General features: G+C 48.4%; 2 protein-coding genes across 2 annotated transcripts in view; one reads left to right on the forward strand and one right to left on the reverse strand.

Moving 5' to 3' along the window:
* The window catches only part of CPLANE1 (ciliogenesis and planar polarity effector complex subunit 1), an 89,049-nt gene that overhangs the window by 30,402 nt on the left and 42,120 nt on the right, over positions 1-16,527 (reverse strand). The window contains exons 28-37 of the mRNA XM_045848088.1: positions 14,790-14,938; positions 14,023-14,183; positions 13,208-13,290; positions 12,430-12,518; positions 9,015-9,201; positions 6,046-6,339; positions 5,113-5,877; positions 3,798-3,961; positions 2,615-2,711; positions 1,330-1,384 (exon numbers count right to left, since the gene is read on the reverse strand). Of these exons, the coding sequence (XP_045704044.1) occupies positions 1,330-1,384; positions 2,615-2,711; positions 3,798-3,961; positions 5,113-5,877; positions 6,046-6,339; positions 9,015-9,201; positions 12,430-12,518; positions 13,208-13,290; positions 14,023-14,183; positions 14,790-14,938 (2,044 nt within the window). The remainder of the gene's footprint in view (positions 1-1,329; positions 1,385-2,614; positions 2,712-3,797; positions 3,962-5,112; positions 5,878-6,045; positions 6,340-9,014; positions 9,202-12,429; positions 12,519-13,207; positions 13,291-14,022; positions 14,184-14,789; positions 14,939-16,527) is intronic.
* LOC123824909 (60S ribosomal protein L31-like) lies at positions 6,940-7,347 on the forward strand. Its single transcript, XM_045848340.1, has one exon. The coding sequence runs from the start codon at positions 6,949-6,951 to the stop codon at positions 7,345-7,347; it is 399 nt and encodes a 132-aa protein (XP_045704296.1). The 5' UTR covers positions 6,940-6,948.

Raw genomic sequence — 16,527 nt, forward strand, 5'->3', positions numbered from 1 at the left:
TGTGAGAACAAGTAATTTATAAACTAGTAGAAGAGGTATTCTTTACATACAGGAGCCCAGTGGTGCAATCGGTTAGTACATGGTGTGCGTACTAATCGATGCACACACACATCGATGTATTTGCAGGTACATGTGAATGGGGCATTCAGAAAACAACCCCTAAAGAATGTAACACCAGCTATCTCCAGACAGAAAGATTGTGGGAGATTTAAATATCTTTTTATTCCCTATGTGTGTTTTCTAAATTTTCTCCAGTGAACAAGGATTATCTTTAATAAGCAAAAAATAATGTTATTAAGAATGAACAGGGGCTTTAAGACAAGTGAGTGGGAAAGAAGAATACAGGCGGATTAGGAAGCTGAGGGACGGGAGCCGGGCAGGTTCGTTAGGGGACAGTCGTGTGGTTTAGAGCAGAGGCCAGGTGCCGGGCAGTGGCACTGGGGGGGTGGGGCCCAGTCAGACACCAAGTGAAGAGATGGGGCAATGGAGGTGGCAGATGAATCGGGGCTGACTCCCCCAGCCAAAAGGAGAAGGCAGCATCACTCACGGGAAGATGTCAGCTTAGAATCAGGATGTGCAGAATTTAAGGTGCAAGTAGAACAGAGAGAGGAGAGAGGGCAGGTGTGTGTCTGAGTGTCACCCCAATAACTGAGGAGCCGGCGCCACAAGAGCGAACGGTCTCCCGGGTGCAGGAGTGTTTGTGGGTACGTGTGTGAAAATGCCCGAGGAGAAAGCCTTGGGGAATACACACACTCATTCAGTGGCAGGAAATAAACGGACCAATCGAAGAAAGAGAATTTCTTTCTATCTACCATCCATAAGCAAGTCACCTTTTCTGAACCGACTGCCTCACTTTAATGTGCGTGCATTTCTTATGACGACTCCGCCCCTGGGCACGTTTTCCCACAACCCCTTTCAGGCCTTCTGTGTCTGCACCAGGGTGCAACCCTAACTGGTCCATTGCTCTACGGTAGCGGCTGGCTAACTGACTCTCTAGGGGGCAGACAGGAGGTGTTTCAGGCTTCATGAGCCACGTGGTGCCTCCTTTCTGCAAGGAGGGAGCCCCACTGCAGCTCGGGCACTGTCACACGAGCCGTAAACTACAGGGCACGGCTGTGTTTCCGTACAACTCGGCTTCAGAAAACAGGCACGGTCTGCATCTGGCCTGCGGGCCACAGCTTGTCAAGAGGAACGCACCAGCACACACACTCCATCTCGTCAGCGATACTGTGAACACTTGGTCCCATGGTTATCTACACATGTCTACATCTCTGGGAAGCTGAGGTTAACTCTGAACACAGACATTACACGGATCATGCACATACATACCAAGGGGGATTTCGAAGTCGTCCAGGGTCTGGGAACCACGCTGTTCTTGCTGCTCCTAAATGAATCCCCAAACGATCAATCTAAGATGAACTCAATGGCATTTATTATTTTGAAAAAAATACATAATAGCTAAGAGAACCATTAATTCTTAGGGATAGGCTCAAATCTCCTAATTCTAGGAATGTTTATTTACTCTATCAAGTTATTTACTCTATCAAAGTAACTCTACGAAGGAGCTCACAAAACACACAAGTCAAGCAACAGAAAAAAGAGCACTCCCAATTCAACGCAGGAACTACATTCCCAAGGGCGATCCTCTGCTGCTGAGCAGTCTTAACACCCAGACAGAACCCCCGTCGCACCAAACTATTCGTGCACGCAACTGAGCCTGCAGACACGCTTTGGAGGACTTCATGAGAAAGTGGACCTTTTAAAAATTCATGTAAACAAAACTGTTTCAGTTTAATCTGTTGTTGCAAAAATAGGTAAATAGGGCTGCCAAATTTAGAAGGAATGCTTGAAAAGATTTGGTTGAAAACACAGGTTACAGCATGTGGGAAAAGACAGGGAAGGGTCAGGAACGGATATAAGTGACCCACCACGGACAGTCAGGGAGAGGACTGACCGTGGGAGCAGGGGTTGGGGCAGGGGAGGGAAGGGGGGACATTGGGACGACTATACGAGAACAGCAGTACAATAAATAAAATTAAAAATTAAAATACAATAAAATTTTAAAAATAAAATAAAATACTTAATTAACCACATTATTTACCAAAATAATGCTCTGTATCATCTCAATGATTTACAAATACAAAGTGGAATGTTAGATATACGGACTTGGTTTAAAAAATGTAAATATGCTTCTGAAATATAAAAAAATAAAATAAAATATTGGTTACATAATAAACCCATATTGGGGGCATCTTAGAGGAACCCAAAAGATGTAAGTTCACTGAAATAAGAGAAACCCAAATAACATATAATGTGCATTATAATGTGCACAATATAACGTGCATTAAGATGTCACAGAAAAAAGCAGAGTGATTTCAAGGATAAGGAAGTCACCTGGGCAGCTGCTCTAAAGCACAGAGTTGGACTGACCCTCAAGTTGCTTCCACTTCACAACCGTGTGCCTGCCACTCCCGGAGGGAGGGGCCAGGGAGGGGCTCTGTCTACACTTCAGGACGCAAAGAACCCGCTAGTCACAGGCAGAGGTCTCCAGCGAGCAGCGGACTGGACACACCGCAGGTGCACACCGGGAGAGGGAGGGCAGCACTGTGCGTACCTTGGGTTGTGGAGCTATTTCTGAATCCTCATCTGGTTTTGTCCCTAGTTTCTCTGATTGCTGTTCTTGCAGCTCTTTCCCAGCTCGCCGTCTCCGCCTGTGAAAAACAGCAGGCAAAGTGTCAAATAAATTTTAACTGTTTTAGAACCATCCCTTTTTCATTTGTATCATGCTGTATAGGGAGACTGTTATGAAAGTATTTTCAATAAATTATTTTCAGTGGCATTTAGTTAAACTAGCAAGATATTCTGCCACAATATAAGCAAATAGAGTAAAAGTCGGGGACACGTGAGAGTTACTTCTAGCTCCTCTGCTGCTGAACTGACTGTTCTGGGTAAGTCACCGACATCTCAGGTCAGAATTACACCCTGCAGGGGTCTTTCAAACTCCTTTTTCCTGCAGTTTCTAAGCTGGCCCCAGGAGCCCTATCAGAGGCCTCCATATCCTATAGGAGGAAGTTAAGCACGCTTAGTCCTCTCAGTGAAATCCCAGAGTGGGGAGGGGCAGGGAAGAGGGCCTAAAAAGTTAAAAGACTTCCTTTGAAGAGGGAATACCTGGGAGGGTGGAAGGAAGGAGCCATTTCCGGAAAGAGCACTGACAGCAGAGTGTGGGGTCTGATAAATGTGGGCATTTCATTTCCTAGACTCGGAAACAACCTACTGGTCAACACACATGGGGAACACCTACTATGAGTACAAAACTGTAAATGTCCTCACTGTAAGTCCCGGCCTCCTCCTCACGTGCACACTCCCTAGTGTCCTGAGGCAGTTCCCGTACTCCCCTCCTGCCTCCGGGACAAGAGCCGGGGGACAGGGGAAGATGAGTGACCATGAGCATCCGCTCGGTGTCCTGCCAAGGACACGGACTACTGCACAAGAGAGCAAGTGTCTGTGCTGCGAAGGCAACCGTTCGTCCTGTTACAGGAAGATGCGAGCGAATCCGCCAGCCCCTGCATGCCAGGAAAGAACTTAATAAAATGGGAAAAATGATAGCATTTGTCTCTCATAACACAGGAGTTTTCCTCAGCACAAGATGTGTTCAAATGCAAGACTCCTGACAAGTCTGCAGTTGTGTTTGGGTAGGAGGTCGAACCAGTTAACTTCCGTCCCTACATCTGTATTATTGTAACTAAAAATCCTGCAGGCATGTGACAGTGTCAAATCAAACGTCACTTGAAACTCGCCTTTTTTTGCCATCCTTTCCTTGCCTCGCTTCAGCAGGTCCCGCTGCACCCTTGACAAGTGGAAGGGGTCCAGGATTGCCTGGCTCAGGTATGCCATGTGCTGGTTTCGGCTGGCTTTGTCCAAACTCAGCGAGGTTTTCCACTGGAGGACATGGGGTTTTGTACTATAAGAAAAAAAGCAAGCATATTAGTTTAAAACTACATACCTCAATTATGCAATAAGTTAAAAAATTGAGAAAAACATTTGTTTAAGTTAAACTAAGATGTCCAAGGGATGGAACCTGTCAAGAAAATGAATTGATTAGACTGGTAAGATGAATAACCTGATCTTAAAGGGTAAGTGATTTTGGAGTGCTGGAAATTTCAACTGGGTTTTCCTATTTCAAAAACTAGGCTGGAAGTCCTCGTCTTCCTAATTTATTTCCCATGTTGAAGACCTTCCCTCTCACACATGAGATTACGTGTCTAGCCTGGGCTGAAGCACTCTGGGCGTTGGCAGGACGGGGAGGGGTGGAGAGCTGGGCGGAGCCTGTCGCAGGTGTTTGTCACCGCAGGTGCTGCGGGTGGGAACCCCGAGATTCATGATGCTACTCTAACAGCATTTCTATAACTTCTTGTCGAAATCTCTGTTCTTCTATTCCCTTATTCCTGTGTCTTTCCTGCTCATAATGTGTTCAGAAGAAAAGAAGGCATGGGGAGCACTTCTTCTGAGAAATGACCATTTCTTTTCCCAGGACCGTCCTCAAATCTTAGACGTGCACCAGGAGACAAATCACTCAGTGTGACCTTCCTCCCATGTACTGACAACTTACAAAATTAGAACCTACACAATTTGAATTTCATAAATCGAAGGTTCTGGTGGGTTTATCAACAGTTAATCCTCATGTTTTAAGTACTTTAAAAAGACACCATTTTTACATGTGCAGCACAGACCTGGGTCAATTTAACAACTTCGACCTCTAACAGACTCGAAGGCACTCATGCTACAATTGCTAAGAACCCCAGACAATGCTCCCTATCCTCTATGCGCACACACGCATGGAGAAATGCGCTGGTCATTTATTTTACTGCTTATTTCTTCTGTGCGTGGAAGACACACGTGTGAAAGAGCTCAGAAAACTCTGGTACTGATGTACAAGACCTAAAACCTTTAAAACGCCCAACTGTTATCTTAAACTGGATGTTTAAGCGTCACCCATCAGAGCAGCAGCCTTTTTACAAAGAAACGTGCAGCAGCGTTTCCCTGGGTGTGCGGCGTGCATGTGCGACACACACAGGACCGCGCTCCCGCACCGCCCCCCCCAGAAGCGCTCACCGGGTCCTCCGGCGGGAGGCGGGAGGGAAGTAATGGCAGCCCCGGGTGTCTGCTGCCTTCTGCTGCGGCTCTGAGAGGCGCGGAGGGCACTGGGACTGGTGCTCCGGAGACGGAGGGGAATGCACAAGGAGGTCTAAGTTGCAGGTGCAATAACGGAAATCCACAGGCGTTCTGAGCAGACGTCTCCAGGGGCCCTGGCGTCACGTCAAATACTTTCTCGGGCTTTACAAACACCGAAGAGTCCTGCTGGGGTGTGAAGTGTTCTTGTCCAACATGCTGGTCCAGGGTCACATGCTTAGGGGCTTCTGTAACAGTCGTTTCTGCCCCTCTCTTCTGGTCGGCGGCCTTTGGCACAGCTCCCACGTTACGCTGGCTCAGATCCAGATGGGGCACTGCAGGAGTGTGCACTGCTCCGTGCGGCAGAGGCGGCTGGGAGGAAGCGGGCGGCCCCCAGGCCTCTCTAGGCTGTGGCAGAGGCCCGCAGGGAACTTGCAGAGCTCTTCCTGCCGGGAGGAGAAGGGGCTTAAATTTGTGTTTAGGCTGAAACTGAAGCAAAGGAAAACCACCATCCGGTCTGAAAGCATTCGCAGCTGGGAGAAATCTATGCGTGTTCGTAATGGCAGATGTGAGCAAAAGCTGGAGGTGAGCATTTGCAGCAGGCGCTGGGGGAAAGGAAGTCATTGGTAAGCTTCCAGATGCTGCAGGCAGTCCGCTGTCCTGGGGTTGGCCTTCCAATGGACCAGGAATACTCCCATGTGGAACATTCTGGAAGAAAATGAAAGCTATTATATATCACAGACCCCTTATTTTATAAATGATGTTCCATACGTCTTGGAGGAGTTGGGATGTAATAACTGCCAAAAATGTTGACTCCAACAACAAAAAAGCACCACCCAACGAGGACGCCTCCAGTGGCATTCTGGGGCGCGTTACCTGTGACTCTGCCTTGCCACTCTGATCAGACTGCACGATTCCTTTCAGAGAGGGTGGGCTCTTCCCGCCAGGCTCTCCCGTGAGCGCTCCCACCGACGGCGGTTTAGCGAACGGCCTCTCCTTCAGACTCCCACCGGGGTCTTCAGCATCGCCACTCCCTCCGGTCGGGTGCGACGCCTGGCTTCCCGCCAGCGGCGCGGACGGAGACTGCTGAGCACACCGGTGTCCGCCAGGGAGGTTAGGAAAGGACGGCCCTACTATCTGCATCAGACTCAGGAAGTTGATTTGTTGCAGCTACAGTGAGATAAAAATTAAAGACACGTCTGAAACTCTAATGAAGAAAAAAACCTAAAGAATCAAAAACCATCGGCTGAGTACTCCACAACAGTCAGATCGCTGTCTCGGCACCTGTAGGATCCACGAATGCTGAGCAGGAAGCAGAGCTGGGAGAGATTTTTTTTAAAAATGAGGAGGAAAAGAGCAGCCTCCTGCCTTCAAGGAGCTGTCAGCTGGGAACATGCACTCACGAGTGAGACTTGGTTGGGACGACCTGTGAAGCAGTTTACCCAAACGTCCCAGGGATCGTGGAGGAGTGACGGATGGAGCGGGGTGAGGGTAACTGGAGAATTCCTGAAATGGCGTGTGTGTGTGAACAGGTGTTCAGGAAGCAAACCAGCAGAGACGAGAACTCAGGGAGAGGGAGAGGAAGACGCTGCGGAAGGGCCGAAAGCATGCACCACGGTGGACAAACTCTGCCGCGCGCCACCGGATCACCCGAGCAGCATTAAATCCCAGGGGCCGGGTCACACCCACACCAGCAAACTCAGGACGTCTGGGAATGCGAGCCAGGGTTCCTGTGTTTTAAGGTGACCAGGTAGCTTTTCCCAACCTGGGTCCAACACAATGCCTCCCACCAAGAAGAGAGGCGAGAGAAAGGGCCGTTCTGCCACCAGCGAGGTAGTGAGCGGTGAACACGCCGTCAGCATCCACAGGCACATCCATGGAGTGGGCTTCAAGAAGCGTGACCCTCGGGCACGCAAGGAGACCCGGAAATTTGCCGTGAAGGAAGGAGATGGGGCTCCGGATGTGCGCACCAACACCAGGCTCAGCACGGCCATCTGGGCCAGAGGAATTAGGAACGCCCAGGACCGTGACCAGGTGCAGTTATCCAGAAAACACAGTGCAGATGGAGATTCACCAAACAGGCTCTACACGTTGGTCACCTGCGTACCTGTCACCACTTTCAAAAAGCTACAGACAGTTACTGTGGATGAGAACTCGCTGCTGATTGTCGAACAGTGATAAAATTAGAGGAAAAAAGCATAACCATGTGCTTGAAATGTACAGAAGAGCCTGGGAACCCCTATCAGCCACTGGCTCCAACGGAACGGGAAAGCCACAGCAGCTGTAATGAGGGGGCAGGTCAGTGCACGGTCAGTCCTCAGACCCTGGCGCTTGTCAGAACCACCAGGAGGGCTTGTCGCCGCACGCTCCACTGAGCGACCCCCTCCCAGAGCTGCTAAAGTCGGTAAGTCTGGTGGGGGGGCCTAAGGGTCTGTACTTCTGACACCTGGGCGATGGTGACGATGGTGACATCACTGCTCCAGGACCACACTATGAGACCCATGGACGTGAGAGGGTGTGACGGGAAAAGAGGGGAGGTAAAAGCTGGTTGAGGGGTCTTTTACGCCAACAGAAGAACTTGCATCTCGTAAAACAAGCCAATAGAGAAACACTGCAGGTTAAAAACAGGTTAGGTTCCCTTCAATTATAAAAGAAATGCATGCTTATTACAGAAAAAAGTAAAAATGAAAACCATTCATAATCCTATCTCAAAAGATAGCTGGTATTTTTTCTGTATTTCACTATTTGTATTTTTAAAAAATATATCAAATTGTATACAAATTTGTACCTGACATTTAAGCAGAAGAATACAGTATTAAAACAACATCTGAAGAAGAATGTCCTAGACATCAGAAGAGAAGACCATGGAAGTGTGAAGTCCTCAGACTCTACGTAAGGTTGGCCACAGCGATAGAAACAGCAAGTGCGGTGCTGACATGTGGGCAGGGGCGCCGCCCCCCAACACACTGGACACGGGCGGGGAAGGCAGGCAGGGATGACTCTGAGACGCGATCCGTAAAATCTTGTGTGTCTTCCGAATTCTTTACAGATTTTGTTAAATACACAGGCCAGGGACCAGCAAAGTCCCCAGGTAATCTAAAACACAAGTTTGAGAAATGTATCTGAAACCTGAAGCTGTTAAAACAGGTAGTGTTATTAAATGGAAAAGCAAAAAGACTGGGGAGAAGAAGAAAGTCAGTTTCAGTAAGTTTCACAGGACAGTGGAACGTGTGGAAAAAGTACTCTCATCAGGGCCCACAGTTCAAAGAAATCAAGACTCACCCATAAAGGTGACACATTACATCGCGTGGGTGGAGGCTTAGATGAGAGGGAAATGAATGTTTAGGGGAGCAAAGCAGGAGGACAGTCATGGCAAAGGTTCGGGGGACAGGGAAGAGGAGAGCCCGGTGCGAACAAGGGGATGGGAGTCCCAGTGAGAGGCACCTGCAGGTGCGGCCGGTAGTTCAACCCAAGCCAGTGCCGGGTCTGAAGGGAAGCACCGTGGCGTGAGGGGCTGCGCCAGAAACCACTCTGGGCACTCTCGGGCAGGAGCCCCCCGGTCTGCTGCTCTGACCACCCCCCACCTCCCCTTCGCGCCCCTCCGCATCTCCACCTGCGTGCGCAGTGGCAGAGGTGCTCGTGGGAAGCAGGCGGCCCAGCCCGGGCTCCGGGCCATGGAGCTCCAAACTCCTGGCTGACACAGGGTGCACCGAGCGCAGACACCAGGCAATTGATTTAACATCAACGCATCCGTTCTGGACGTCTGTTTCCATTTAAAACTCTTACATAGATGCTGCATGTAGACTTACTGCACGTATTTATGCATTTATGTTAGGTGTGCATACCTGAACTAACATAAACATCTGGTCTTGGAGCATCTGCCTGACAGAACCGGAAGAATCTGGAGCCCTGGGCCCGTCTCTCGGGGGCCCGGGTGCTGCGGGCACAGGCGTGCATGAAGCGGCACTGGCTCCATCGGACACCAAAGGTGGGTCTGCAGGAGGCGTCTCTTTACACGCGGAGAGCCGAGCACTGCACAGGGGAGCATATAAACAAAAACCACGTTAATCAGTAAAAAACTAGAAGTCTATGATCCCAACACTGTGATCCTCCCTTTGTCTTCTACTTTCAAGGCTTTCTGGGAGTTTTTGGGAGATTTAGGCCCTGAAGCCCATCTCTCCGTGCCCCTCACATCTGTCGCCCACCAAACACCTGTGGTCAGCAGTGACGCATGGCAGTGCCTCCACTGAGAGACGGTGCCGTCCAGCCTGCACGGACACCCCCCACCCCCGGGGTTGCAGCCCAGAACAGGCCACACTTGGGTTTTACTCGCCTGGCCCCCGGAGGATCTGAGTTTGAAACCTGTGCAGTCACTCAAATTAGCTGCATAGACTGTGTAGTTTGGTCTGAGAATATTTTCTTTGACTAAACTGAGTGACCCAGAATGGAGTGAAGAAAATAGGAAACGTATGGGTTAAAAAGGTGTGTAATTCTCCTGGCTGGCGTAGCTCAATGGATTGAGCGCAGCCTGCGAACCAAAGTGTCGCAGGTTCGATTCCCGGTCAGGGCACATGCCTGGGTTGCGGGCCACAGACCCCAGCAATCGCACATTGATGTTTCTCTCTCTCTATCCCCCTCCCTCCCTTCCCTCTCTAAAAATAAATAAATAAATAAAATCTTAAAAAAAAAAAAAGACGTGTAATTCTAAGACAGGGACAGGAAGCCCTGGTAATTGTCACTAGAGGTAAAACAACAGTTTGTGAACATGTCGTTTCCCAGCAAATTTGAGTCTGTAATTATAACTAAACCCTAGCCGACAAAAGAAATCAAGTGTGTATTTTACTTTTTTGCTGGAGACGCCCAACCACCTGAGCTACGTTGGTCAGGGCCGCTTCTCACCTTTGCAATAGAATGACTTTTTGGAGACGGTCGCCTACACACAGCAGGTGCCTGTGTTTTCTGAGCAAGTAAGTTTCACAAACTAAGTCAGGGAGTGGGCATCATCTCATCACGAGAAAATCACCACTCTCTCTAAAAAGAAAAGAACCTATTAAACTGCATTTACATTTAGTTGGGCTTACTCTCATTTCCTTTCAGCAATATTTGCCTTTTACCAAACATCTAATGTCATCAATAACAAAACTTTACTTGGAAAATCCACGAAAAAGAGGCATTACAACTGACTTGCCTGTTTTAAGATGACTTTATGTTAGCCCTTGCTTTCATCAAGTAGCAAAACGATAAATTCTAATTACGGGTAATTTCAAAGGAAAGCTGTGTTACACCATCTTCCTTTTTCAGCACTATTTCTATGCACTAAGCACACTACTCAACCTCTGTAAACGAAATTCAAAAGACAGACCTGGATGAGTCTGTTCTATGAGAATTAACAGCATTTGAGCCCTGACCAAGGGCCTCTGTTGGTTGGAGCATTGTTCCGTGCAACCAAAAGGTTGCACGTTCAACCCTTGGTCAAGGCACATACCTAGGTTTTGGGTTCAACCCCAGGTCAGGGGGCGTATGGGAAGCAACCAGTCAATGTTTCTCTCTCTCTAAAATCAATAAACATATCCTCAGGTGATAATTATAAAAAATAAAAATAAAAAAAGTATTTTCTTTAAAGATTTTATTTTTATTTTTTTAAAAGATTTTGTTTATTTATTTTTAGAGAGACATGAAGGGAAGGAGAAAAAGAGAGAAACATCAGTGTGTGGTTGCCTCTCACGCACCCCTTACTGGGGACCTGGCCTGCAACCCAGGTGTGTGCCCTGACTGGGAATCAAACCCATAATCCTCTGATTTGTAGGCCAGCACTCAATCCATTGAGCTACACCAGCCAGGGGGGAAAAAATGCATTTTATATGAAAATCTTTTAGAGGCTAAAAGTGAGCAACAACCACACCTTTCAATAATACAGCCACTACTTTTTTTCAGAAAAGACTGTTCTAAAACAATTCCTGTATGTTTTTAAAACATACCTGTTTAGAGGAACATCTTTCAATAATAAACTTAAAGGTGTCATACATGTGTACCTACGTTGCTTTTTCAATGCTTCATATGTTGTTTTCATTTTATTCTCATAGTTTTTGGTGAAAACATTTAGTAATTATTTCAAAATGGTACAGTAGGCATCAGTTCATTCTCTTATCCATTTATAAAACAGGATAAAATGGTACAGTATGCAAAAATCCTTACCTAGAAATTTCTGAATTTGTGTCTACACAAAATAAATCCGGAATGGTGTGTTCAGGATTTGAAAAGTCTTCAATCATACTATTATTAAGGATTAATAATCGCTCAGGAACTAAGATATTCTTCACATTATCTAAGGTACAATTGATTTAATGCTCAGCCATCTAAGAATCTAAACATCCTCTAATTCTGTGATGTTTAGCTCACAATTACAATCTATTGACATTTGTTTCCATAGCAATTAGTCACAGATTCAAACCAAAGCAAAGGCTGTGTCCGGACAGTGTAACGTATCGACCTGCGCACGGCTGGCCTGGCCGCTCAGCCACAGAGATGGCAACACTGTAGGGGAGGCTGGAGAGGCCAGGTTGGCTGGGACGTCAGATGCCCCCGGGGAGACACAGGCCCCCTGCTCAGAACACGACAGAGCCCGGCATCGCGTCCAAAACCATAGGGACGAATGTTTGATTAAGAGAAATACCTACATTCCTTGTAAAGGCACGCGACACTAAATATATTCTTTTTGTTAATTATCCACAGAATAACTGGACAAAATTTGTATATGAAGACAAAATCTAATTGTTGCCTCTCTTACACAAGGTAATTCTAAAAGTCTCCGATCCTGGAAACCACCAGCCAGCCAGCCGGCAGAGGAGAGTGCATGAACATCGGAGCCTCACGGATGGCGTCCAGCAATCATGCCACAACAGTGGGAGATCACACACACAAAGGGGCCCATAATGGCTCTTCATTCGATCCAACAGAGGTGGAATCAGCGGGCGAGGGTGGCTCCCGGCCCAGCTGCTGAGCAAACCCGGGTCTACTCACGGCTACACTTCACTTTACCAAGGCTGATGGTGACGGGAGAACCGGAGGCCCGTTAGACAGCTGTTCACTGCGCTCTGCGGAGGTTTGGGAGTGTAACATTCACTAAAATGAGCACCTCCACCGCTCTACACTGAAGTTACCACGTCCCTGGGAGCACAGCACCGCCGAGACAACTGTGCTGTAGGCCACAAGAAAACCGTCTGCCCGTCCAGTGAAGCCACCCACACCCTCCCCACTCACCCTTTCTGTCCAGTTGGTCCTTCCTCCGCATGCGTCTCCAGGGGCTCCTCCCTCGGACACCGGCCCTCTCCGGGGGAGTGCTGGTAAAACTGACGGTGCCCAAAGGAAAAGAGGGGAAACGAATCGGTGTTACTGTCGTAGGTATCTTGAGTTTCGGTTAAGCCACTCACTCAGTGAGACAGCAGTTTCAAAACGAGTGAGAGACCAAAGCATCAAAACACAGGCCCGGTCCTGCCCTGACCAGGTCTTCATACTGTGTGACTTGCTCCTGGCCCTCACCCGGGGCCACCGAGCACGTTCAAGTACGGTGTATTTACAAATACGTTACATGCAGCCATCACTGCCTAAGTGGGGGCGCTGTGAGAACACCTACAAAGGAATTGTGTCAGTAAATGGAAATGTCTGTGTTCTACCTGGAAACCCAGCGTCTTCGGTTTTGAGAAAACAAACAGTACATAAAAGTGCATTTATGTGCAAAACCTGCACGTCACAGTTGAATTACATGTTCTGAATAAAGAATACCTTCACACTCTTGGGTATATTGATTTGCTACAGCACCTTAGGAGGCGGGAGTTTGGCTGCCTGAAGTGAGAAGACAGCCTACCAACCGCAGACCCGCGGTGAAAGACGAGCGCTCGCTGCCGCACAGCCGTGCTCCACCACCGTTCCTGGGGCGGGGGGAGGGCGGGGGGGCGGGGGGGGGGGGCTGCGGCTGGGCGTTCTGAGCGGGAACACTGCTGTGCCGCTGCAGCAGCTCGCCCGCCAGTCCCGGACTTACTTCCTCTAAGAGCTGTGGGGAGGTCTGCACGCCGGTGCTGGCAGCGGGACTTCGGAGACGTTCCACAGGTTCTTTGGCATCTTCTGGAGGGGAGCGAGGAGGAAGGGAAACTGACCATGTGAAAAATAACCATTTGATTTTTTAGGTAGTTCAGGGATATTACAGGAAAAAATTTTAAATATTTTTATTTATTTTTAGAAGGAAGGGAGGGAGAAAGAGAGAGAGAAACATCAATGTGTGGTTGCCTGTCACGTGGCCCCCACTGGGGACCTGGCCAGCAACCCAGGCCTGTGCCCTGACTGGGAATCGAACTGGTGACCCTTTGCTTCACAGTCTGGTGCTCAATCCACTGAGCTACACCAGTCAGGGCAATTACAGGAAAATATTTAATGGCAGAAATATTGTATATTCTCCCCACAGAAACACTCTTTGAGAACTCCTAGAAATAACCCCTCTTCATCCAGCGGTTCTGAGATAAGCCTTGAGAGGCCTGAGATGCGCGTGTGCAACTCGTAAAGCCCCAAGAACTCCTGTCTCAGGGAGACTGCCCGGGGAAAGTTCGCAGAGCCGGCTCTCAGGAGAACAGAGGCCCACAGCAATCACAGAGGCAGGGCCCAGGGCCTAATCATTCAAATTCAGGTTAGGAGTTAACGTGTTCAACATTTCATTTCATAAGTATTAAAGTGTTTTAATTTTTGGTTTTAGGCTATTATAAATGTACTGATTTAGATAAGACTAGATAAGTTATTGAGGATAATTGTTCACTGATTTCAAATTAATAAAGCCAAACAAAACGATTAGCCACGCGAACTAACCTTCATCGTCTGATGGGTATGTATTCATTTCCTCCTGTGCAAACGTTTCTATTCCTAAAAGATCCCCATCAATATCTACAAATTCTTTTTCAGTGTCATCGGTGACAGAAGTAATATTGTTGCATTCTTTTATTTCAGGAGTTTCGGCTTCAGCAGGCATCCTATGGACAAAAATGCAGTGGCTAAAATCGTAAGTCATTCTTGGAAACGAAGAGCTTGCTTTCAATTGATTCCATTCATTGAAAAAGAACAGACTTCGTTTTTATATTTACACAGTCTTTTGTGTTTCTACCCTTGTCTGGGCCACAGCAGAAGCTCAATGAAAGGCTGCACAATGAATGGCTGCACGTCCCCATCGTTATTTACTCCAAATATTAGAATAAGGTCAATTTATCTAAATCTGCCATTCGTACAAGGACTCTCCCAGCCTCGGGATTCAAAGGCCTCACTCGAGCCTTGCTTCAGTGTAGGAATGGACGGGCCGGTCAGCTCCACGTCCTCCGGCGGGGCAATCACTCAGTGCGATACAGGGCTCTCTCAGGGTGAGTCTGCGCCTCTCTCAGAAGGTGGGAGGCAGGCCAGCAGGGCAGACACACACTTTGCAAGGACCTGTTAAAGCACTTCCGAACGGACTCACTTCCTGGCTTCCCGGTTCAAAGAAACACTTACTCCTTTAAAGTCCAAGGGTTTCATTCTTCCCTTCAAGCCCAAACTCCATCAAGAAAGGTGTCATCCACGGGAACAGAAGCCTGTGATCAGCAACTTACCTCCAGATGCTTCGACCAGCTCCATCGTGACCGTGTCCCTCCTCGGGCCCAGTGTGCGTGGGCCCTGCCGCTGCGCAGCCAGCGTCGGTCTTGGGGCCACTCTCAGCTCTGGGTCCACTCTGACACCCCGTGGGAGGGCTCTCTGGCACCTAACACGAGCCATTTGTAGGAGAGTTCATTATTGAACCCCATACTTTCATTTTGTGTCTACATTACTAATACTTTCTATAGAGTTTCTCCTGATTGAGTTTCTTATTCCTTTGTCAAGCACAGAGCGCACACCTGCAGCTCACACCTGACGTCCAAGTGGAAGCAACGGTCGAGTCTTCATTCCACCTGGAGAACACGAACCTGACCACCTACACAGAACCCGAAAGAGACCAGCCTGACACATTTGTAAGGTGATCAGCAGTGTTCTCAGGCCTCAGAAAAAACAGCAGTAAAAATGCAATGTGGAAAAATGCAATGTGGCTTTCACTGACTTCTCTTTACTGTATAATAAAGACATTAAATAATCATTTCAAAATGACATAGTAGGCAAATACAGAGAGAGCTAAAAATACAATGGATGTAGATCTTTTATCTCTTTTTTACATATTTAGGTATGCACTACCCAGAAACACAAATTTCAGCAACAACAGATATCACAGTATTTTAAAAACTACCTTAGGATAACAAAAACTGATCTTTTTAAAAAACCTGCAAATAAAAAAACTCTCAAAAAATAAAACACCCCCCCACACACCCTTCACCCTAGAATAAACTATTCTTTTTTTTTTAATTAGCAGATGCATTTTTTAAAAGATTTTACTTATTTTTAGAGAGGGAAGGGAGGGAGAGAGAGAGAGAGAAACATCAATGTGCAGTTGCTGGGGGCCGTGGCCTGCAACCCAGGCATATGCTCTGACTGGGAATCGAACCTGTGATGCTTTGGTTTGCAGCCCACGCTCAATCCACTGAGCTACGCTAGCCAGGGCTAGAATAAACTATTCTTGAATGAGAGTACTTTAAACTAGAACAAATGCAGGAGGAGAATATGGAGGGGAGGTTAACCAAGGTGACAGAGAGGCTGCTGAGCTCCCCTCCTCCTGCAGACACACTAAATGTGTAACCACATGCACAGCAATTGCCGCTGGAAGAAACCCACAGAGCAGTGCTCTCCTACGCCTCGGGCGACTGAGCGAACACCCTCACTGAAACGGGAAGGAAAGGCTGAGCTGCACGCACCACGCAGCCCACCCCAGGCACAGGGCCTACTCCCTGCTTCTCTCCCAAACCTTTGTTAAGGTTTGGACCCCACATGCAGCACCCAAACTTTTAAGACGCCCACCTAAGGGACAGGACCCCCAAAACACCTTGCTGTGCAACTCAGGGAGGCTTGTGTCCACGAGTCCCATGAGACCACCGCAAACCAAGAAGCCAGGTCAGCAGGTGCGTGAGCATCGCCGCAGCTCTCCCCACCGGGCTCAGCCCGGAGAGGCAGGCAGGGACACCAACCCCCGGCTTCTCCTGGAAGGGGTCCGCCTGCACACTACGCACACTGCTGCCTGAGAGCCAGGCTTCTGATTTAGCACACGCCTAGGGGCTGGCTCGCACCCTTCCCAGGACCAGGAAAGCTGATGGCCACCTCCTACCCCGCCTTCACCACCCCACCCTACATGGCCGGGATCCCCCTAGAGTGAGTTTGCATACACATCTGGCACCCACTTCTGCAGCTGCTGACCGAGGGACAGGTTCC

Source organism: Phyllostomus hastatus, unplaced genomic scaffold (genome assembly GCF_019186645.2).
Source record: "Phyllostomus hastatus isolate PE091 unplaced genomic scaffold, TTU_PhHast_1.1 phas_contig_58, whole genome shotgun sequence".
In the NCBI taxonomy this organism is placed as follows: domain Eukaryota; kingdom Metazoa; phylum Chordata; class Mammalia; order Chiroptera; family Phyllostomidae; genus Phyllostomus; species Phyllostomus hastatus.